Here is a 25,116-nt window from a genome sequence, read left to right as displayed (position 1 = left end):
TTCGGATTCAGTATCCACAGGGAGCATCCTGGTTGCGTTGGCTGAAACTTCACTGGTATTCCAGCCGGTTGCTTTTTCTTGTATTTGACTACAGTAAACGTAGCCTCGTCCATCGCTTCGAGTTCATCGGGCACCGCTGCGGCGTCCTCGTGCTCCTCGGCGACAGCGCGCACCTTCGGGGGTGGCTCTTGCGAAATTTCGGAATCCCCCTCACCTGGCAGGGCTGGCGGGACGTGTAGTTGACCATTTGCGTTTGCGGACGTCATCTTCAAGGTTAGGGCGTCCTTAAAGGCACCAGGAAGCAATTACGACGACAGGCACCCACCAGACACTGCAATCTGATGGCTGAGCGTTGAACAACAACAACAACAAAAAACAAACCGCCGTTACTGTGATGACGACTTGTGAAACGAATGCATAACATGTAATAGCCTCAAAAACTATTTCGGTATGAAGGTGTTCTCAAACCATAATGGATTCTTCAGAACTATAGCAGTTATGGCTTCCCCCAAATGACATAGGGGAAACGGTAGACGTTTACACCTTTTCGAATTCAAGTCTTTAGTGATTTTAGTTGTACTGCACGCCTCAATTTAGCAAAAGGCGGTGTTCACGAACGCGATTTCACTTCCGCAGACAACACGAAAACGGGTTTCTGCAATTTGTTCTTTTTGCTAAGAGATCCGTCTCTTGCGCTTTCTAATGCTTTGTACGGTGTTGTTATAGAAGTGGGATTCTGCTTTCTGCCAAAGGAAATCCCTGGCAATACGGTTTAGCCGCATTATAGCTGCCATAAGACAGCTTCATAGATTTCGGCTAAGTTTATTAAATTTTATATTATGTGTGTGCGTCTATTTTAGGCCAAAGAGCCCCAAATATATGTGCGGTTCATCGCTCCAGTTGATGCACGAAACAGTGTGTACTTCACTGCAGTGCACGAATTATGTGGAACAAGACACACGCCCACAAGGCAGCTTCATAGATTTCGGCGAAGTTTATTAAATATTATATAAAGTGTGTGCGTCTATTTTAGGCCAAAGAGCCCCAAATATATGTGCGGTTCATCGTTCCAGTTGATGCACGAAACATTGTGTACTTCACTGCAGTGCACGAGTTATGTGGAACAAGACACACGCCCACAAGACAGCTTCATAGATATCGGCGAAGTTTATTAAATTTTATATCATCTGTGTGCATCTATTTTAGGCCAAAGAGCCCCAAATATATGTGCGGTTCATCGTTCCAGTTGATGCACGAAACAGTGTGCACTTCACTGCAGTGCATGAGTTATGTGGAACAAGACACACGCAAAAAATACACTAACGCACTCCCCCTAAATGATAACCGGAACATAACTGGAACAGTAACTGGATCCGCCTAGAGCACTTCCCCTCTTTATTCAGTTCCAGATAAAAACCACAAACATAAAGAAAACAGGTGCACGGTTCAAAATAAGATCTACTTGTATATCTCGTTCCAGTTATTCTTCGTTAGAATCCACATAAAACATGTGGATCACCTTTTTAAACTCGAACTTACATGGAACAAGGCTAAGAGTTTAGGTGTACGTGCTGCCACTGTATTTCAACTTTTGCTTGTAGCTTGTAAAACAAAATAACGAAAAACGCGCATAAGTGAAGGGAAAACTTCAGCAGGATAGATAGGCACTTGTTCAATCCTGCAAGTGCCACTTAGCGAATGAAGATGCGAAACTACGCATAAAACTACGCAAGATCCGACTAACGCAAGATCCGACTACGCAAGATCCGACTAACTACGCAAGATCCGACTAACGCAAGATCCGACTACGCAAGATCCGACTAACTACGCAAGATCCGACTAACTACGCAAGATCCGACTACGCAAGATCCGACTAACGCAAGATCCGACTACGCAAGATCCGACTAACTACGCAAGATCCGAATAGCGCATGTGTTGCTGCATGCTATTCGGTGCTCAGGTATAGAGTTCATCCCGCGAACTCGTACGCCGCCTTTCCCTTGACGCCCAGCCCGGTCACTCTGAAGAGAAGGCCGTCTTCGGCTTTCTTAGATTCGGGCAGGAAGCTTGCGGAAGTGACGTACAGGTCTTCGTAGTTGGGGCCGCCAAAGCAGCATGATGTAGTGTACTTGGTCGGAAGGTCGATTTTGGTCAGAATCTTGGCTGCAGTGATTGGCAGGGGGAGGGAAAAAGGCAGAAAAGAACGAAGAGTAAGTGGTGACACGGAGTTAGAAAAATCACCTTGTAACGATGAGGAAGGAAAAACAGGAGGTCTTCTGCCTAGTTCGTCTGCTGGTGCGTTATATACACGGTTGTATTCGCTGCAAAAAAATTTCCTCTGGGGCCACCAAGTTGTTATCGTGTTTTCTTATTATTATCGGGTCCAAAAATGTTTCTTTCCTCCTTATCTTCCTCGGTGGCACTGAAGTCCGCTTACATGCCATGCTGTGAATGCGAAAGCAATACGACTCCCCCTGGCGATACTTATCAGAGGCTTGTTAAGTGCTACACAGCAGGTGTATCGTGCGGGTTCCGTGAAACAACCATGATGTAGATTTGTCGCTTGGTAAGTAAATTCGTCGCTTGGTAAATCTGAGGCCTGGTAAGTATCGTGAAGACGAAGAAAGATGATCATCACGATGCAGCATATAGAAGCTTTTTATAAGTATTGCTACAGGGAAAGCCATAATGATTTCGGGTTCCTTAACGCCTCAGGATTTTTTTTCTCTGCGGGCAGTTAAGCGCCGAGGAGCTCACATTGTCGTCACACGCCCGGGTTATTTTTGGCAGATAGAGGAGGAGGAGTAACAACATTTATTTTTCTAAGGGAAAGGCGAGGGAGAAAGGAGAGTGGGTGGTGGCTTCAGTTCAGGCCGCCTTCAGGCCCCCCAGCAGCCCTCGCCCAGGAGATCAGGTACTCCTGATCCTCGAGCTAAAAGCTGGTCAGCATGTGCTCCCACTGCTCCAATGTAGGTGATGGAATTGGGTTGGGATGTTTGACGCACTTGTGGCGTTTTTTTTTTGAAACGAGCCGAATCTACCTAAAGCGAATTTGAGAAAAAAAAAACGAAGTTTTTAGCGGACCTAAATGCAACGCCGTTAAAAGTATCATATGACTTGTTTTACACCTAAGCTACGAAAATTTTATGGCCACAAGAAATGATGAAATATGCGATGAATTTCAGCAATATTACGATGATAAGCTCGTATTTGACTCGCACTGAATTGAAACATTGTAGTTGATGCGGCATTCGTAGGAAAACGTTATTGCAATTGACGTTGAAGAATGGTACAATGTTCTTTTAGCCGGAAAGGCATTATGCAACAGGGCTTAAGGAACAGTCGAACTATACATCAAGAGTAGGTGAGTCCTCTTGGCAGAATTAGCAGCGCTTTTCAAATTCTCCGGTAGGATAATTTTGTTGGACACGTCCGAAGACACTCACAAAGTAGGTAAGCAAGCTGTTCATTGCCTCTCCATAAATTTCTAATACGCTTCACAAGAAGGCTGCGCATATAATTTCCTTCACCTTATTAAAGTGGCTCGTAACAACAGATAGGGGGGAATCGGCTAGGGCTTGTAAGCGGTGGCAGAGTAGTTGGGTACTAAATGTTAAATATGGGAGTAATAATCAATCAATCAATCAATCAATCAATCAATCAATCAATCAACCAATCAACCCTTATTTTCGGTGCCAAGGAACAACCCTAAGGTCTTCGTACTGTTACACCATATACAAAACATTCATAGAGACAAACTAAAATCAAGACGACACAACACACAAAACCATATGTATGACAGAAACAATAAAGTAAAAATATTTACAGAAAGCAAAACAGAAAAAATCAGGAAGCCTAGTGTTGCAAGAGATGACACCCGGCCTAATAATAATAATAATAATAATAATAATAATAATAATAATAATAATAATAATAATAATAATAATAATAATAATAATAATAATAATAATAATAATAATAATTATATTTACTCCATAGGGACAGGGGAGACGCGCTGAAGCGATTGTTTCACATCTCTCGGTTTCATTTCGTTCACTTGTTCTGCTCAATTTGTCGTCGACGTCTGGGGACACATCTTTCGCCGATGTCTTAATTGCTGTCTCAACTCATGTTAAGCCAGGTCGGAAAATAAAAAGAAGAAACTTCTGAAAACACCCACAATATAGTCCGATCAGTCACGCCAAGAGCGCACTCCTGTTGGGCAAATGGATTTGGCTTATTTTGATCCGTGCCACAGCAGGATTTGGCGCATTTTAGCTACGAACTACAACATGGGCACACGTTTGCAAGGCGTTATACCCCCTATTTTCTTGCCAGGTGTTTTTTTAGAGGAAAATTGTCCAATGTTTCCTGTCGCTGCAGTTTTATCTGACTTAGTTTCGGTTTCTGGGATTTGGCTCATTTCGAAAAAAAAAAAAAAACGCCTCAATCGTGTTCTTGTTTTAGTAGATATGTTTCGAGAAATGACTACGTTCTAAGAAATACAAACAGAGCAGACACTGCGCAATTGATTCGCCGACATCGAACTGGTTGGAGAGAGCAAATGTTGAAGTGGCAGCACCCTCGCAGCGGATATCCACCTCTGCATGGAATTGACCCTTTCTGTAAATTCCGTGTTCCACCCGACCTAAGCAAAGCGTCTGAAGGTGTACTGCATCGTTTGCGTCTCAACGTGGCTTACACCCGAAGCTTCAAGTTCAGAATAGGGTGGGAGGATTCACCACTGTGCCCCACGTGCGCTGTGCGCGAGACTACCGAGCACTTGTTGTGTATATGCCCGCGATTTTCCGCTGCGCGAGTTACAGCGGCGAGCTGCCTGTCTCGTGTTCGACGCGGAGCAAGCCTTCAGTTGTGTCACTTTCTTGGACCCTGGGACAACAACAATGACTCATATTTAGGGACGAAGATTTTTCTGCGTTTTCTGCGAGATTCAGGACTTGACAAAACTTTGTAATAATTTTTCCATTGTGCGCATGGCTACGTCTGTACGCGTTTGCGTCGTTGTGTACGCTTTGATTCCTTTTCCTTGTTAGGCGCTCTACGTTCCTGGGCTCCATTTGCTCAATTTTTCTTGTCTTTTGCTTAACTTTATTTCGAGTTTTTTCCTTGCACTACATTGCGTGCCATTTTTATTCAACTTTTGTTTTCTCTCTATTGCTGCTTTCCCGATTTCTCACATTCACTTCACTGCATTGTAATCATCCCCATCTGGCGTAGCAAGCACTGCCGCTAGCAGAGCTGACCTCTCCAGCCCACATTAAAGAGTTCTCTCTCTCTACACAGCACGTTATTTTGTTTGATTGCTTTTCGACGTTTGATTTTTCCTCGGCTTATTTATGAGTAGAAGTATCAATTAAGTGGAAACATTTGCGTCATTTCGGACTGCGTGCCAATATTTTGAGTTTCTACTTTTTAATCTACAGTATCTTATCATCGGCTCTCAATTTGCGCCGTGCATGCGATTTTTATTTCGGTTTCAGTAAATCTTGGAAGAAAGCGGTGGCTCCTGACCTGTTTCTGGATCGATCTGGATCACGCCGGAGCCTTCGAAGCAGGTCAGCCAGATCTTGTCGTTCACGTCTATCGTCATCCCATCCGGAAGGCCCAAGCCCTGGTAGCCGGGAGTCGATCGGAAGTCAGCCAGAAGTCGACGGTTGCCTGGCAAAGCGAACGTTTAAATTAACGAGGAAGCCCCCATTGACAGAGCTTGCTAGGTTAGCGGAGCCATTTTGGGAGCGAAGCACCTTAGGGGCTCGGGCTGTCGGCGTCTCTAGTCGTCGTTTCAGGTACTCGTTTTCCAACACCTCACGCTAGAACGCAACGCGTACAGAAAGAACACACCGGGACACAAGTTTTCCAACGCCTCGCTCTAGAAGGTTTCATCTCCGTGGGAAAAAACACGTACTAAACGAACACACGGGGACAATCGTTTTCCAAAGCCTAGCGCTAGAACGTTTTGTGCCTCAAAGACACAAGACTTTTGCAGCAAAGATGTATACCTCTACCCCCCAATGGTTTCATTTCCGTGGACGAAAACTCCAAGGGCCCAAAGCCTGACGCCGAGCACTCAGTATCGAACCCGCATTATGGATGATACGCACCTGGGAACAATGGGACCCCAACCCCCACCCACCACCATATGTTGCTGGGAACGATTATGTTTACAGATTATATGTGAAGGCTAGACAGGATCTACTCACACTAGCCGAGCGCCAGCGAGAAACCTTTGAATACACTTTACACTGCATGCTTCGCCCCTCCCCATTTTTCACGTTAGTGGAAATCGCCAGGTATTTTTTTTAAACCAGAAAGAGCGCTTTGCGTAGGCGTTTTAAGAGTTCGAACAAACACAATGTTCCGTATACCTTGCGTTGAAAACAAAAATAAAACGCTGATAGCTTACAACACGCGTACTAATCCGCAGATTTGGGGAACAGCTAGTTGCACCGCCAAGCTGGTGGTTGTGTTACAGAATTGCGCGCGCCTGAAGCATTTTCGTAATTACAATTCATAAATAGGCTAGAGAAACTACGAGAATTTGTCAAAGTATTTCAGTTTCAGAGGTCATAATAGGCTGATGAATCAGTTCATTACCAAAAAAGCATTCGTTGTACGTGTGAAACTTATTTACAAAAGACACACTTCAGGTTGTAAGCAACCACATCATAGCCCCCTGCTCCGATTCCTTCGGGAATCCAGGGCGTATCTGTACATTTAATTTCCCCTAATGGTGAATAGCAAAGTTCCGCAATAAAAAATACCACCCCGAACCATCAACAATTAAAAGAACGCAGCAGCAGTACGGTGAAAAGTATTGAGGTCTGTTGATGATGGTGGTTTGTGTTTAATGGCGCGAGGTGAACTAGCGCAAAGAGTGCCAAAGACAACGTTATTTAATGACATATGTAAATTTAAATACTAAATTCTGTCAGTAAAAACAAAAAGTGCAGCGAAACAAAATCCATTGAAGATGGCTGGAGCATAGGGTAAGGATGATTATAAAGTATAGGTAAGGAGCTGTAAAAAATTGTCGTCGGTTAGAAACTGAACCCGCTTAATGGAAAACATTGGGTTGCTGCCAAGAAGTATGATGGGTGTGGTGGGATGTTTTGTGAGTGTAATTCAGGAAAATATTTGCGTCGTGTGGTGACAAGTGCATTGCATGTAATTAGGATGTGTACTACGGGTACGGCATCTGCGCATCTGCTACATAGTGGTCTTGAAAACGCTGTAAGCAGATATGAGTGTGTTGTACGAGTGTGCCCTGTCCGTAGCCTAGCCAAGGCGGCTTGTGTGTATCTGATGCGTGAATCGGTGGTGTATTGTCCCAAGTGTGATATTATTACGTGTAGTTTGTTGTCTGCCTGTTCTCTCCGCTGTGTTCGCCATGTGTTACGCAGGTGTTGTCTAATGCGAGGGTTGAGGTGAGTGTAGGGTGCCGTGGTTATGTCTACTGCGTATCTTAGTGCAACATCAGCGGCCCTTTCATTCACCTGCTCATTTATAGTGATCACAAGGTATCCTTGGACCCATGACAGGACCAGTTCATGCTTTTGTGCATACACAGACATAGTGGTGTTGAAAACTAGATTGATTATGTGGTTTTTGCAGGGCTTTTGGGATGACAGTGCCCGAACAACGCTCAAGGGATCGGTGAGACTATTGAATTCGGAATTTGATTTTCAAGAATGTGTTGTAGAATAAGTAAAATTCCATATCCTTCTGCTTGGAAAATGGTTGCGTGTGCGCTCACGGTTCTGCAGGCATTAAAGATCGGACCATGAGCAGCACAAGACACTATAGTGGAGGTTTTAGAAGCGTCACTAAATATCTGCTTATGGGTTTCAGATTGAAACGGCTGTAGTATTGAAGTTCTTAGTACCCCATTTTTATCAAATTTTATAAAAGATAGATCACAAGACACGCACAGAACTTGCCAAAGTGGTAAAATATGTGAAAAGGATGATGTGTACACATATAACAAGGAAACATTGAGATCCGAAGCTTCCTCTCTCACAGGTCTGTTGAAAAGTTGCGCACGTACGTACCTATAACAAATATACCTTCTAGACAAGGCGCAGAAGTCAAGAACGGGAAGTACTAAAGACTATTAAAAAGTGATGCTGCTGCTCTAGGTCTTTATGGATCTCAGTTACGCAGATGGTATATAGGTAGTACGACAGGATGAAGGGTTTGACTTGAAACATGACTTGTTGTCACAAGGAAAAACTTATTCTGAGCGGGTTGTCTCACTAATCCCAGCTCTCGTTTGCACGAAAACCGGAGCGGTTGGTAGAACATATCCCCCCAACCACTCAGGCAAGACCACTCATGCAGACGGAGAGCTAACACTTGTTCACAGAGCCAGAAAACTTCCCACATTCACATTTTGTGAGACACTACGTTATTAGCAAATGAAACGACATACACATTTCATTGTGCAGCATTTGTTCAAGAGTACAGCCACCCATTTGTGTAATAGAGTATAGAATAATATTCAAACGAGGAGAATTCCTCTAAAGGGCCGCCATGCGCTCTACTAGGTGCACTGCAGAACAAAAGCAGCAGAGCGGGACATACCTCTGTTCCAGAAGCAGCTTACGGCTTGTTCGCCATTACTTTTAAGTGCAGTATATTCTGCAGGAGTTCCCCTTTCGGACATAAAACTAGCGGCAGCTTTTCGGAAGTGATATTAAAATTTGCTACAAGTCATCGGGAAGAATGTTTTTTTGGTGCAGCTTCACATTTGAAACAGGATTTCTCTTCTGCTTGCTGGCTTAAAGGGGCAGATAACCAATTTTTGTGGAGTGCATGCCTTCTAGCTCATATGAATTCAAGCGTTTTATATTTGGGGTTAACAACAAAGGGTTCTAAGTAAACAGGCGGAAATAATTTTAATTTTGCACTTTAATGTCTGAAGCCTGAAAGGTAGCGCCCTCTAGTGTCCAAACATGGCACTACCTGATGTCCAAATAACTCCGCCAGTTTCAACGCGTGATCGAAAAACCACTCGAAGGAAGAGAAAAGATTGCACATTGTTGTTTTAGCCCGGGAAGACTTTTTAAGTACTTTTTTTGATCTCACGTTAAAGGTATGTTGCTGCACATGGCTCACTGCCATTGTTGGCAGCATTTCTTTCGGTGGGACACGTATGGGTGGTAGGTCTAAAAATTCCGATTTCAAAAGTTCCAGGGCACCATCAGCAAATCCGTTTCTGCTGAAGGTATTTTAAGTGATGCCCTTTCATTTGGGATAAAGAAAATATACACAAAAAAATCAGTTTTCTGTTCTTTTAACACTTGGCTTGTGTTTGTAGTTGACGCGTTACCTCTCGGTGCGTCTACAAAAGTGTAGCAACGGTACACATGGAATTTTTTCTGCGAGAGTAGATGATCGCCACTGATCGTGCCTTGACGTCAAGTATACTCACTTATATTTCCAGCATTGAGGTCAAAGTCGAAGGCGTATATCTGCTTCGGTATGGAGTCTACGTAGAACATGGTTCTATTGTCTGACGTCCAGGTGATTCCGTTGGACAGTGAGATTTTGTCAAGTTTGTGTTCAAGTCGGCCCTTGGAGAAGGACCAGAAGTTGTTCTTTTCGGGTATTATGTTCACCCACAAAGCCGTTGGTAGGGATCCTGCAAACAAAAATGCGACACATATGCCATTTCGGAGTGGGATGTTAGAACGAAGTGTTTAACAGGGAAGTGTCAAAAACATTTTCAGAAATCTAGACGCTTATTCGGTCTGAAGTGCACATTGGAAGCTTTCATCTCTATTACTAAAAACTGCCGATAGCTGGCAGCTTGATAACTAAAGTGCAGACGCCGTAGTTGTTCTGTGAGAGTTTTTAGCTGAGAAGATAAATACGGATATACACATCACACGGCACGCTGTTTGAGTAAAAAGCAATAAGAAACAGAAGAAAAATTCTAAAGGAAACATAGAGCAAGTAATTGAAATAAGTCACAGGTACAGCGTCAATTTTTGCACAAACACAGTGGAAGAGAACAGCCGTAGCAGGAAGACAGCGCGCACGAACGACAGCTTTTCTTTATGTCCCCTCGAGGTCTTCCCTATGAAAAAGTGCAGACAGTGCTGTCGCTGTTTCCACATTTTCGTAGAATTGAATTCATTTTATGCACCGGCGTATGAGAGATCGGTAAAGTTCTCGGCATATTTCAATGCTCAAACACATGCGCACTTACGCCGTCCATTGTCATTATAGAGAAGGAATGTTTTCAAAGCCCTCCGGAGTTGGAGCCATGCCTTCTTTCGCTGTGTTCTGCGCTTTCGAAACCAATGCTCCTGTTGCTAGCGCCACGCCTGTTCCAAATTCCTTCCGTTTTGGTGTGCATTTTTAACAGCAGAACTGTGTAAGCTCTTTGTTGCGCCCTCCATACAGGAAAAAATACCATGAAAATAGCGTGGGCCTGTGACCGTACTTCTCGTTAGGGGCGCCCGGCGTTGTCCAGGCTAGAGCGTGGCGTTCGCGACGTTAGGGGTTCGTAAAAAGAAATAAAAATCCGAGTACGAGTACCCTCACTGTAAACGCAAACTAGCCGGAAATGGAGTTTTAATCAAGTAATGTGCCCTGAAAAGTACTTATAGCAAAAAATGTACTCCCTAGGCATGGTCTAAAAATGTGGACGAACCTCCATGGTAGTACCGTTGCCCATCCGTGTAGCAAAAGGGAGGATTTAGAACCACTTAACACCATTTGTGAGATGGCGTTCGGTTCCTTGTATAGTACCACGTCCAAAATAAACTCCCCATCTGAGGTAATCATCTCAAGCGGGCGGTCGCCATGTTAGTCTTCTGTTGTTTCCGTGTATCAGCACTTCAACCGTGGCCTAATGCTAATTAGAACGAGTAAGCAGGACGCGATGGTTGCATGCAGCTACAAACCCCATACCGTACGTATACCCGTATAGATGCTTCAGCCAGCGCGATCACAGGCAGACAGCGCACCGTGTTGTTTCAATCTGTTTATTTTGGCGATAGGTGTTGTCAAACTCTGCTGATAACAAAGAGACAGTTCTCGCCGTTGCAAACAATTGCAATGCTCATCTGCTTCGCTTGCTTGCACATATATAGACGATTGAAATTCTCGTGCCAGCGCGCCAACGCACCCGACTGCAGCGACACAACTTTCCCCAACGGCACGACTTGCTGCCCGGATGTAAACAACCTCCGTGCTATCAACGCAGCGCGGCCGGTGGCTCGGTGCGGCCGGAGCTTCAAGCCTCGCCTTGGGCCATCGTTTTTTCTTATTTGAGAAGGACTAGTAGTGCCATTTGGTGGAAAGATTTTTATGTGCCCCTGTCACACGAGGAACGGCCGCTAACAGCATTTGGATACGGCGACAGCTGTGGACCGCTCGCTGGTAAGTGGTCTGTTATCAGTCGATGCGTTTGTCAAACGTTTGGATAGGGTTAACTTCAAAGTACCCGTGCCGCACACAGCACGTACACGCACCGGCAAAGAAAAAAAGCCCACACTCGTTTTATTGTACTTGTTTGTGGCTTTTGGGGTATGCATTCGCATTCTTTTGTAGGCCGGTTTGTAACAGGGCATTCGAGATGAAATCGTCTGTCGCGCGCGGCGTCGTTTCAAAGCAACGTGACGGTTACTCAGGTAGCCGAATCGCCTCCGACAGCGGTCCATCGTCGGGCCCGGTCGGTGAATATTGTGGGACTCTGTCTCTCATATGCATAGAACTGCTCGTGTTCTTTTTAGTTAACTGCTATACTTTGTAATATCTATTTGTTAACGCTCCTGATGGCTTGCCTGTCCAAATATAAGCCTTTGTGTTGTTTTCGTTCAAGGCTGTGACTCATTCTTACCGCTCTGGTCGGCGAAAGCCGCAGATCAGGCGGCCACCCCCTTCGAAAACTGTGCCCTGTAGATTCGGTGGGGTTGTTTGCTCGCTTGAGTCGACTCTTCACATCTAACAGCGCACCCTATTAAGGAAACGGTGACATGCGTAAAAGATGCTATGAGCCTATCGAACGATTAAATGCATATAGTGTGGACCACGACGGTGACGTGGTTGGAAACCGAAATGTTTTTATTCCCTTTCGGATGATAATGAGGGGTCTGTATACAATCGGGGCCCGTCAGTCACCAGCTAAGGCCACGTAATTAAAAACACAAATCCATGCCCTTATGGAAGAGAACCGAGTTTGCCGTAGCATGACACAAGTCTGCCGGGCATAAAAATGGATATCATTTTTAAGAAGAACAATGCACACACTCTTCTTTTGTTGGTAATAACTTTGTCATAATCAATAGTAAGACCATACTCAAAAATTACTCGATTCATCTGACACTCGATTTTTACACGGAGCTTGCAGCTCCAAAAAGTGCACTGTGGTTTTGCGTGACGGAAACTTCTACAATCACGCTAAATTAACTAAGGCAGGTGTGTGTGGCATGCAGCGTTGGTAAGTTTGCGAGAATAGCGTTTCCATTCCAGCTGTTTTTTTTGGTTGCCATGCAATCACAAGTAATTTGGTGTCATGAACGAGGTTTACGTTAGCTAACAAGGCTGTAGTAACGGTTGCGGCTACAAATGACCTTATGCACCAATCACGCTTGTCAGCTCGGTGACACAGAATATTAAGTTGTCAGAATACGGATGACTGTGTCGCCTAGTTTATCACTACTGTAAAAAAAGAAAGTGTTTTCTGACCCAGTGAAGGACTTTCCTGTATGACTAGCTGTGTTATGACAGATGACCATACTTGATGAGACAAGCCGTAACAAATTAGCTTTGGATGTAACACCAGGAGGGAAATAGGCAGAGGTATCTGCAAGTATAACTGAAACAGTTGGTGCCTGTCCGGCATGAATTCATTATTTGCTGACACGATTTTCTTCTGCAGATCCTGATACATGATCGAGTTGAATGACTTCATAGATCTTAAGGCAGGATAGGCTGTGCTGTACAAGGCAAGGCTGCATTCGGAAACTAAGTTGGCCCCTCCAGCAGAAGTGAGTATTGCCACGGCTTGCAACAGCCGTCCATCTCGAAAAAGCTGCACTTTTCTATGAAAGTGAGCCACCATGGTAGGGGACAGGCAGTGTAAGGGTTTGCATCTTTAACTGTGTGCCCATTCACTTGAATAGATGCAAGCTGGCATCTTAAAGCAAGAGACAGCAGTTAACAAAATCATGCAATACCATACTGTTTTTCAGTCAAAAACAAAAACTAATCTATCAACCTACAGAGACTTGCATTTTATCTTCACTGTCATTTAAAGTTGTGCTCGAGTATATTGTGCGGAAGTAATATCTTTTTTATTGCTGCCAAAGCCACGACGGTTAATGTACTGGCACTTGGTTTTATGAAGCCTTTGCATTCCTAATTTAGGTACTGGAATTCGCAGGGAACCTGCCCTTACAATTTTATTACTGTACCGAATTATTAAGTTCATTTAACCATAGTGTCTGTTTTGAATTTTACGTGTGGGGCATTTTTTTTTCTTTTTTGCTTTTTCAGGCAGATGTTCCTCTGACTCCCTGCCTGCATTCCGTGAACGGGGAAGTTAGCCTCCACATCGATGGCCAGCGTGTCTTGACTGCATAATCTTTACTGGGAGCACTGTGTAGTCTGTTTGCATCGTTCTGGGTTTTCAACATACATTCAATATCCCAAGAAGGCGCACAGAGCTCTAACGTTTGTGGAACATGCCTTTTTGGACCTTGCCAGCACCAAACCACGTGTGAAGGATTTAGAACTAATTAACTTTTATCGCATCAATATCGCTCACTAATATTTGTTTTCAATCTGTAATCATTGGATAGTAGTCAAAAAGAATTCCGTATTATATTTCTGACTTTTTCTTTTTTCTTTTTTTACTGAGAAGGGGATATTTGATGGGCCGTTCTGTATGCTGATAATACAGCTATCTTTCAGTGAAGCAATAATATTAACAATCTAATTTAACTTGAAACAATTATCTAAATAATATTGGCAACTGGTGCGAAATGAATCAACTAAAACTTATCCGAAAACCACGAATTTCATGGCTTTTTGTTCTCACTCTAAAGAAGCTGTCGCGATACCACCCATTCTGTTCTATATCATTGCAATTAACCCGTCAGACTCGGTCACTTTTCTTGGCGCATTTGTGTCTTTATCAAAACGCACTGGTATTTTCCGCAGCATATTTTTCGTTCTTTATATTACTCATTTATCCATAGCCATCTCACTGCAGTCTGTCTCCTACATCATTTATCTCTTGTGCCTTTACCACCTATAACTTGTGCCTTTACCACCTATAAAATGCTTGTTACCTTTCAATATCAAATCGTTGCACAGCTCTCGCTCATTTCACCACAAATTGAAAAATTATTTTGTTGTTGTAAACCACTGCAACCATTTTTTCTTCACTTTGTGTACTTAGTACTAATGCGTACTGATAAGTTCTGATAAATACTGGCGCGTTCTCGATCCTCTAGTATTATATAATGATTTCACTTACCATGCGGTTGTGTTTGTGCCTATCTGTTTTTCAAGTAGTTCCAGTTCTTGTATTATTGTTTCTACAATTTGTTCAACTAGCACACAGCTCGCTCATTTCACCGCCTACCGAATTTTTTTGTTGTTGTTGTAAACCACTGCAACCATTTTTTTCACTGTGTACTGAGCGCTGATGCGTACTGATAAGTTCTGATAAGTACTGACGTGTTCGCGATCCGCTAGTATTCTATAATGATTTCACTTACCATGCGGTTGTGTTTGTGCCTATCTTTGTTTTTCGCGTATTTCCAGTTCTTGTAGTAATATTGTTTCTACGGTTTGTTCAACTAGCATCGTATTGCTGTCTTCAATTCCTAACTGGCGTGTTATTTAGCAATGTACCATTTGTAATTTCCAATATGAGGTCGCCATAAGTATTTATTTCGGAACCTCCTTGTGTACACCATGTACCATGTAAACTTGTCTGTGAAAGTTCATTTGAAATAAACCTGAAATCGAGAAAAACCATGTGAAATCAGTACTCCCGCAGGGAACTAGAAATTCTCCCTTTTGGCCTTGAAAACCTCCTTTCGGAAGGCCTACAAAACTCCCCAAGCTTTCGTCAAACTCCATTCAAAAGAAGTAAATGCTTCCCTTAAACCTCCTAAAAACGCCCCTAAACTAACATAAGTACTTCCAAAGGGAGGCGTAATAGGCTCCTATTCAACCGCCTAAAAATTCCATAAACATCACTTAAAAACGCCCTTCAGGAAGTAAAGAATACTCCATTTTGACCTCCTTAAATTCTCCCGAACATTTCTTAACACTCCCTAAATACCTCCTTTCTATAACCTAAAAACGCCCCGTTTTGAGGAGGTAAACAAAACCTCTCTGTTCCATGTAGTAAAAAAACTCCTACAAGGAGGACCACTAGAGGACAGGCGCAAAAGAACCTCTAGGGAGTATATGGGAGGGAAAAAAGTTTAGAGTGCTCCTCCTTGTAGAAACCTCCTTCTTACTCTTGACGTTGCCGCATTGTATACAAAAATCCCTTTCGTTGAAGGTATCGAAGCTATTTCAAAAGCTTTATCAGAGAACCCGCACGAACATGCGCCAGAAGTGTACATAACTCTGTTAAAACTAGTTTTAACTCTCAATTATTTCGAATTTGACTCGTCTTACTTTTTGCAAGCTTTTGGAACCAGCATGAGTACTAAATTCGCGCCGACCTATGCCAATACTTTCATGGGGCAACTTTAAGCCACCCTATTAAGTTCTTTTCCATATAAACCTCAGGTTTACCTCCGCTACATACAAGAGATCTTCATGATTTGGGAGCACGGTCGCGCGACTCTAGAAACCTTTATATCTCATCTCAATTCTTCGCATCCGACTATTAAATTCTCCTGCGAGTATTCTGAAAAGGATGTGAACTTCCTGGATACTGCCGTCATTCTAGACAACGGTAAATTTAAAACCACGCTTTTTAGAAAACCAATGGACAGGCAGCAGTACCTGGATTATAAAAGCCATCACCCGAGACACTGAAGCAAGGGATCTTTGTAGGACAAGCCACCAGGCTTAGAAGAGTATGCAGTGATGACAGGGACTACGTAAAGCATCTAGACGAACTCAAGTCCGCCCTTATGAACAGGAACCACCCCAAAAGCTCGCTTGATCAGGCGTACCAACGTGCATCTCATCTCAGAAGGTATGACGTGCTCAACAAACAGCGACAAAACGAAAGGTGCCCTAATAACTAAATGGTTCGAAACCCACGCCTTTCGATGGGTTCGGTCCCCACTCTGGGCGCGTGTTTTTCTTTCTTTCTTTCTTCTGTATAATTAAAAAGTGTTTAGCTAATTAACTGTAGTGAAAAAGAAAAGAGCCTAACCACACCCCTATGTCTCCTTTGGCGTTGTAGACTGCTGACCTATCTTTCTGTATATATATATATATATATATATATATATATATATATATATATATATATATATATATATATATATATATATATATATATATATATATATATATATATATATATATATATATATATATATATATATATATATATATATATATATATATATATATATATATATATATGTATATATATATATATATATATATATATATATATATATATATATATATATCGCTTTTTTGCAGCGGTGGCGTAGATGTAGAGCATCCGCCTCGAGTGTAGAAGGCCCGTGGTTCGAATCCCGGTGCTGGACAATTCCAACAGAATTTTAAAAAATACGCGTGTTGATGGAATCGCAGAATGAGGCTTGGGCTGCGGCTTGACCCCGGCGACCATTGCCGGTAAAGCACTCCCTCACCAGAGCAGGAACCATATTAGGGAGACTCCTTGGGAAACAAACAGCATTGCCTCACCACACAAGGATTTGGTAGCCCTGGTTGGGTACATTTGCCAGAAATATCCTAATGGTTACACAACCACACTATCAGACTCGTTAGGCGTGGTTGGAGGTCCTTGGGAGAGAGGCTTTCGTCCTTTAGTGAACACAACCAGGCTTATGATGATGATGATGATATAAATAGAGGGTAAATAGTTCTGAGTGACTTATATCGGGCTCGTCTAGTTTAGCTTGCTGTGACGAACACAGCTCCGCTGTACCAGCAGCCTCGCATTTTTATGCTAGCTGGTATTGTTTTTTCTTTAAGTTAAGCTTCATGCTTATTAGATAGCAGTGCATGAGTGCTTAAACCCCCCCCCCCCTCGCCTATGAGGACAGATGGCGGCATCCCTTACATCTGGCAAATTACCCAGTAGCAAACGCTTTAACTGAATTGCTGCACAGAAGTGAACAGGTCAGCGTAGTTTCGACGCAGGGCATGTCATATCCTGGTTACCTGTCCATAGGCGTCCCAAAGCGTCGCATTTGCCGTCGTTGATCCGAGTCTTCACAGTCGACAGGGGGTCCGATACCTCTGTCAGCAACGTCTTCTTCTGGGTGTCAAGGTCAAATCGGTAGATGCCCCTTTCCATGCAGACAACGAGTTTGCGGTTGTCCTCAGCATACGGGATGGTGTTTCCAATTTCCCCTTCTTCTGTAACGGTAGGGTTGGGTACAAACCAAGGATAAAAATACCTACTCTCTATACCCTACTGTAATTTCTATTTTCTAAAGCAGGCCCAAAGTGCTCCGCTGTATGCTCACATTAAACATTCTCGGTGTAATAATAACTTTTCAGTGGTACTTGACCGCTGACAGCTTATTGAGGGGGGTTAGTTTCAGTTGCTTTTTCATCCATACCGCTCAAGTCGGGTTTTAGAATGGCGCTGGATTGAAACAAGGGGATTAGCCTAAGTTTCTACTCAACCTCGTTCATTACAAACAGATAGAGTGGTTTTACAGTTCCATAAGAAGCCCTCAAGTTCTTTTTCCTAGTATCTGTTTCAGTTTTCTAAAGGCAGAGATGTTTCGGCCTGAAAATTGGGACAAGAGAAAACAAACGACCTTTAGAGTTTCAAACCCATTCGTTTCTTAGTCACCACAACTTCCCTCAAGATGTGACTTCGAAGTGACAAACCACCATCGGGTAAATAAAGCTAATAATACAAACGGTGCTAGAAGGTTTCAAATTTACTTGCCCGTTTCGTGAGACCATAACAATCTTTTTAAATGACCACGAAGACAAATACAGGTTTGGTTCATTTAAAGCACTGCTTTGCCCGATAACCTTGATACCGATTTTACTTCAAACAAATAGTGGAGATAGTAAAGAAAACGTATAAAGCATGGCGACTACCCATTCACTTTCCGGCGAACTCTCCATGACGTCACAGTGCTTTTTTTGTGTGATTGAGGACCGCCGATCTAAGCCAGTGCCAAGAAGCATGACTGGAGAATTGTAGTGGGGCCTCAAGCTTCGTTGTACCGTATCACTTAAATGCTAACGGGCACGTAACACACTCTTAATTATGTGTTTAGGGCTGACCTCTATTACGTCACTTCCCAAGGAACCACGGACGTCCGTGGAACGTCCGAAAAAACCGCTTTACATCCCATGCCAAGTTTTGATGGCCACTGTACGTCCATATTTGGATGTACATTTTCGGACGTACAGTGGACATCCAGCAACGGATGAAAAAGAAAGAATGTACATTTCCCTATGTTCGAAGGACATCCGCCCGTATATGTACAAAGTTACCACGAAGCATTAAATACAAACGCAAAAAAAAAACAGAAATAGTACTGTGCTTTTCAATTCAATAGATTTTGTACATTAACACCTCGACTTCTAAATTGCAAGTTTCATCTGCGTATTACTAAAACTAAGCCCCATTTTATTCTTTTTTGAAGCATCTCACCGACTCTAACGACGATCTCTTTGGGGAAGGGTATTTAAGAATCGAGAACCTCCGACAAGGTGTGAAGCAAGTTTATTGTGTTCCTGTGTATTTGTCTGCCCGGTAGTCCTTTGTGTTGTGCGGTGTGGAAACATATGCCTCTCGTAATGTAATAGTTGTTATTCTGTAATTTTTAACCGAACATCCAAAACACATTCAATTTTGAGTGTCCTAAAGGACGTACGGAAGTGTGAAACCGGGATGTCCCATGGACGTACATAAGATGCGTATGGGGTCTCAAACGGACGTTCATTACAGAATAGATGTACGTTTGGCGGCCGACACACGTCCGGGCTTGGGCTGTGCCCACATTACGTCACTCTATCACAAAATGTGAAAGTTTTTCAATATGTCTTGCGCTCTTACATTTGTAAGAACGTCTTTCATGGGTGGAATGGAGCTGATGGAGTTACCAAAGGCAAATTCTTCAAAGTTTATCAAAGTTGCAATTTGTCTTCATGGCCCCTTTAGCTCCCATCCTCATTATCATTATGCTCATGTTTGTATCCACCTCAGGGCGAAGGCTTTTGCCAGAGATTTCCAGGCGCTTCTATCACGATATCCGCAAAGACCATACTTCGCCCTGAATATTATGGTTTAGCCTATCGCATTTTTTTTCCAACAAGGAGGGATGTTTAGTTTAGCTTCACCACGGGCGCACGACATACAGACTGACCCAAGTGGAACAGTTCCGTCTCGGTGCGAGTGCTGGGGTCGTAGCGGACGATGTCTTGTCTCTTGGCGTCCACGTAGAGGAGCGTCGACGAGCGGGCATCCCAGTGCGGTCCCTCGCCCAGGAGGTTCTTCCGCCTGCTTGCAATTTCCACCTTCATACTGGACTTCCGGGAACGCTTTGGGGGTCATCGGGATAAACAACATAGAAGCAAAGTTGTAAAACATAATGTCAAAAGTGGGGAAACCAGTCTTCGCACAAGCCGGACGTACATTTCCTTGACTCACCGTGTCATATTTTCCCAAATTTTTGGATTTATTGCGCAGTATTCACAAGATATGCTGTCGAATGAAAAAAATGCACTGTTCGTGAAAAATTCGGGTAACCTTGCACTCACGCGCAAGGCTCGAATGGCGAAAGTGGTTGTTTGTGAGCATTGCCGGACACATGGTTAAGTTTCGTTATCATTGTTTATTTGCACAGTTGCGGTGCTAGTAATGGTCATCATATGCATCGAAGTGGTCATCATCTTTTTCGCGGCTAGTGTTGGATGCAGTCATCATCAGCATTGTAGACTTCACCAGCTCAAATGGCGAAGCTTGCACTAAGTCGCGCAAGGTTGAACCACAGCGAAGCGGCAGGATTTATTTATAAGTGTGCAGTGAAGGACACATCACCACGCATTTCTACAAGTTTGAGATTGTTTGTTTCCATGTTCTCTCTTTGCTTTCCGCTGTGCTAGTAGTAGTCATCGTCATATACAATGATGACATGTGTTCCTCATAGCAAGCATTACATGCGCGGTAGCGGATGGCGGCAGCGCTGGAGTTTTTTTTTACTAAAGCCACTGCGCGATCCGGGTAGCCCGTGGTCGCTGTTAAGCACGCGGTCAGGAGCGCTCGGCATTTTCTCGCTCCTCGTTGTTTTTGCCGGTTGTCTTTTTGCTGGTTCGCCGAAAAGTGTAATGAGGACTGTAAGCAGTGTCACCAGAAGGCCGATTTATTCCATACAGTCTGGAATTGCCAAATTACTTGGACAAAAATAGCCACGAAACCTCATTAGAGTCTTGGGAGGAAGCCCTGTCCAGCTCGGACCCTGCACAGCAGCTTGCGCTGCTTAGTAGGGCCAGGGATGGCCAAATAGCTTCTGGGGTCCTGGAATTTGGATCCCACCCTTGATCTCTCCCCTTTTCCCTCACCCCTTTTCTCCAAATAAAGTTTACTACTACTACTACTACTACTACTACTACGGGTACTCGGAGGTCGCCACGAGGCACGCGCTCACGAGCGCTCGGCATTTTCTCGCTCCTCGTTGTTTTTGCCGGTTTTCTTTCTTTTTGCTAAAGCCACTGTGCGTGCCGGGGACGCTCGGCGGTCGCCGCGAGGCACACAATCACGAGTGCTCGGTATTTTCTCGTTCCTCGTTGTTTTTGCCGGTTTTCGTTTTTTGCTAAAGCCACTGCGCGTGCTGGGAACGCTCAGCGGTCCCCGCTAAGCACGCACTCACGAGCGCTCCGCATTTTCTTGGCATTTTTTTCTGCAACACCGAACTTACGTCTTGCCCGACAGCTCCGTTGTAAATAAGAATATTCCACATACCTGCTTTCTTACTCCTATTCTTATATGTACGTTTTATCGTACCGCTTAACATCCTACATTGGGTGCTCTGTATAAGGGCCGTTCGTGTACTTCTTGAAGCACGCGAAACAGAAATCAACATTGGACTTCACAATCTAGCTTGACATCAGAAGGAACCGCCAGTGTCCCTCAATAAACCTTCGCAAAACCGTAATCGTGCTTGCGCACAAAAATATCTGAGAAGACATGCAGCTTGTCCCGCATATACAGGGTGTCCCAGCTATCATGCACCAAGATTTTAAAAAAGAGCAATGGCGTTACTCGAAGAAAACCTAGTGTGTAATGTTTGCAGTACTGTGGAGAAGCGTACAGTAATTTTTTCGTTAATGATATGTGACTAATTAACTGTAATTAATTATCTAACTCGAGAATTACTGTCCTAATCACTGAAGTGTCAATGAGGCACTTGGAGGTACCCACGAGGGGCATCTAACTGCGGTATTTTCAGCGTCGAACTAATTGCGTACTCATTTATTCTGGCTAATAAAGAAAACCCGCGAAATATGAAAGATACCACGTGAAGGCGCTTCCGCGCGCATTGTACAGCAGCGTCCCCACATAGGCTGATTGAAAGCAACTGCTTCGCCTGTCACCCGCCTGATGAGACAGCGCATCACCTTGATAATGGCATGCATTGAAGGAGCAGCAACAGCAAGATTCGGGGGGCGCGTGTCCAGATAAGGCACAAACTCGGTCGCGATTTCTTCTTTCTTTCTTTTGTTTATTTCATTCTGGCTAACTCAGAGGCAGCCTGTTTGAGGGCATTGCTTTACGATGCGCGTTTACGCACGCGGAGGCGCCGTCACGTGGTATTTTTCGTATTTCGCGGGTTTTCTTTATCAGCCAGAATAAACGAGTACGCAATTAGTTCGTCGCTAAAAATACCGCAGTTAGATGTCCCTCTTGGTTACCTACAAGTGCCTCATTGACACTTTAGTGATTAGGACAGTACTTCGCAAGTTAGATAATTAATTACCATTAATTAGTTAAGTCTCATTAACGAAAAAAATACTCCCCGCTTCTCCACAGTACTGCAAACATTATGCAGTAGGTTTTCTTCGAGTTACGCCATCACTCTTTTTTTAAATCCTGGTGCATGATAGCTGGGACACCCTGTATAACTACTAAGACGAATCGACGAGAACGCTCCTTCAACCAACTCCAGTCTTTTGGCTCTTGTAGACGTCTGCAGTGACTTCAGTAGAATCGAAAGTTGGGCTAGTTGTTTCCTATACACAGATTAACAGCGCATGAAGACGAGGACGAAAGAATCGGAGACGCACGGCGGCGCCGTCGTGTCTCCGATTCTTTCTACGATTCATACGATCCGATTCTTTCTACGATCCGATCCGATATACGATCCGATTCTTCCTACGATTCTCCGTGTCTACGATTCACCGACCCGAGCAGTGGCGGCAGCTCTCTGCTTTCTGGACTGAGAAAAGGGCCCCACCTTTCTGCTTTTTCTCTTTCTTTTTTAGCCGGCTTCAGTAAGAGTTTAACTCACTTCCTTATCCCTCCACAGAGTGAGTGGCCTTCCTTCACTTCCTTCACGTCCCTCGCCTCACAACGGCTAAGTTGCACCGGTCGTCAGTTCTTCGACTTGCTTGTCCATCCCAAGGTCATTGCCGAAGTTCACCGAAATAGCCAGGTTCTCTGCCTTCGCAGAAGACCTTACACACTAAACTTTTTTACACCCTTTTTGGCCGAAAAGGGTGTAAAAATCTTGTCCCATGGCTAACACCCTTAAAAGGTGTTTTGGCAAAAAAAGGGTGTACGGATAAAAAAAAGGGTATAGGACGCCCCCCACAAGAGAGGAATGGCTCAACTAACTCCGTTCCAGCTCAATAAAACGTTTTCACCACCACCACCAGCTCAACACCCTAAAAAAGGGTGTTGAGCATCCGGCATGCGCAGTGGCAATGTGAATCGGCGGAGCGCGCAGTATTCAACACAGTCAATACGCACAAGTTCCGGTTGGAACACAAATGAATCGAGCAAGAAAACCAACGGGATACAAGCGGTACAGGGAGTGCATACTTACTTAGTAATACATGTGCTGTTCTTGCTTTTATATCCAGCAGAGGAAAGCCCCCCGATCGAGTCGGTGGGCTTGTCGCAAAAAAACAGATATTTTAGCGCTAATTTTGGAAGTATGGATTTTACTATGGGAAAACACAAACCAACGCGCGGATTCGCAAAAATGTTTTAATCACGAGGTCGTTTTTGTGTTCCATAACTTACAGAATTTTATTAAATACCAAACAAATCTTCACCACCACCTCAACACCCTTGAAAATGGGTGTTAAGTATTTCAACAGCCTTTTTCCCAGAAGGGTGTAAAGCTACAAATTAGGGTGTTCGAAACTAAGAAACAGGGCGCAAAGAAAAAGGGTGTAAGCTAAAGGGTATAAGAAAAGGGCGCCAACTAAGAAAAAAGGTGAAGAGACCTCCATATTTGGAGGCATTTTGTACCTGTTTACACGAGTGGACTGAACATTTTCTACAAGCGGAGAGTGTTTTGTTCCTCACGATGTTTAAAGCAATATGAATTGGCACAATTTATTACCAGTGAAGCTCTTTAGGCTTGAGCTAGTTTCGGTGGCGTTAGCAAAAAATACAAAGAAAAAGAACTGTAGCTTCTGTAAAGGGCGCACCACCGCAAACAGGGTATTATAACAGTGAAGTCGGCTTTCGAGCTTGTTAGAGTGTGAGCACAAGGGGCGTATGCGCATGCGCACCTCCTACTATACCATTTCAAAGGTACTAGTATTTTTTGGATTCTAAAAGGCAAAAAAGTTGGCGCAGCTTTCAATAGTGGTGCAAGGCTGGAGAAACAGCATAGCTGGGGGCCGACCTAGCTTGTTTCCCCCTTGGGTCCCTTGGCAGTGGGGGGGGGGGGGGACACTCCAACAGCCTTCTAAAATCCGGTTAAACTTGGCCTCACCCCTCAGCGGTCATCCTAGCTTAGCAAGAACATTGCAAAGCTTAGCAAACATAACAAAACTTAGCAACACCGGAAGAAAGTAGCTCGACCCCCAGCTCCGCTGTTCTTTTTTTGCAACTGAACTCCTATTTCACACCCTTCCAACAACCTATACAGAAAGCCAAGCGTGTTGCATTCGCCCTTTTCGCCCCACCAGTCTTTTTTTTTTAATTTTGAAGGTTCAAGTTTGTGTTTCACGTGCCAAAGCCAAACTTGGGGCATGAGGTGCACCCGCATATGGAAACGAGCGATCATTGCATACGAGCATTATTCTTTTCTTGCGTAGGCAAATTTCTTGCGAGTAGAGGAGTATATGAGGGGATGTCTTCTTCTTTACAGTGCTATTTGCGTCCAAGCACAGCCTTATTCAATGAACAGCTGAACACCTTTTTCACACCCTTTCAGCTCCATAAAAAAACCAAGGGTGTTTTTCACACAAAAATGGTCTAGAGCTAAAAAAAAGGGTGTAGCATAAGTAGACAAAGGGTGTCCTCCCAACACCCTTTTTCCACTTATGCTACACCCTTTTTGGCTAAAAGGGTGTAAAAACGTTTCGTGTGTACTCAACAGTTCTTAGTGCTGAAGTTACCCCAGATGGTCTCCGAAAACACCGATATTTACTCACCACCGTGAGCTGGGGGAAACTTGGCCGCTAAAGTTGTGCCGCACCGAGCGTTGCCGTCCAAAACAGGTGGCGACAATATGCTGCAGAGTCCAGACGTGCAGTGGCACAGCGCGCTCCGCACCTTCTTTTATACGGAAACCGAAGGGGAACGACAACGCCACTCAACGGGCAGCAGCCCCTCAAAATACCCGGTCAACCGTAGCCAGCCCCTAAAAGCACCCTGTCAACCGCAGCCGCATCTCTAATGGAGAGAAGGAACGGCAACAATAACTAGTGGTCAGCATCCGAAATCAGGTCAGCGGCCAAGACGTCGCCGTCTGATTT

At 44.0% G+C, this 25,116-nt stretch overlaps 1 protein-coding gene across 1 annotated transcript; it reads right to left on the bottom strand.

Moving 5' to 3' along the window:
* Positions 1–1,118: 1,118 nt before the first annotated feature.
* LOC144159029 (regucalcin-like) lies at positions 1,119–24,882 on the bottom strand. Its single transcript, XM_077690263.1, has 6 exons — positions 24,793–24,882; positions 19,548–19,722; positions 17,371–17,568; positions 9,452–9,661; positions 5,533–5,679; positions 1,119–2,163 (listed from the first exon to the last, which is right to left on the bottom strand). Exons 2-6 carry the CDS (start codon positions 19,702–19,704, stop codon positions 1,970–1,972), a joined length of 906 nt encoding a protein of 301 aa, XP_077546389.1. The 5' UTR covers positions 19,705–19,722; positions 24,793–24,882; the 3' UTR covers positions 1,119–1,969.
* Between the last annotated feature and the right edge of the window lie 234 nt (positions 24,883–25,116).

The sequence above is a fragment of the Haemaphysalis longicornis genome, unplaced genomic scaffold, assembly GCF_048455015.1.
Source record: "Haemaphysalis longicornis isolate Haplotype H1 unplaced genomic scaffold, Haemaphysalis longicornis Haplotype H1 scaffold_10, whole genome shotgun sequence".
Taxonomy (NCBI): domain Eukaryota; kingdom Metazoa; phylum Arthropoda; class Arachnida; order Ixodida; family Ixodidae; genus Haemaphysalis; species Haemaphysalis longicornis.
Note: the sequence above shows the minus strand (reverse complement) of the source record. Positions and strands in the feature narration are given on the sequence as shown.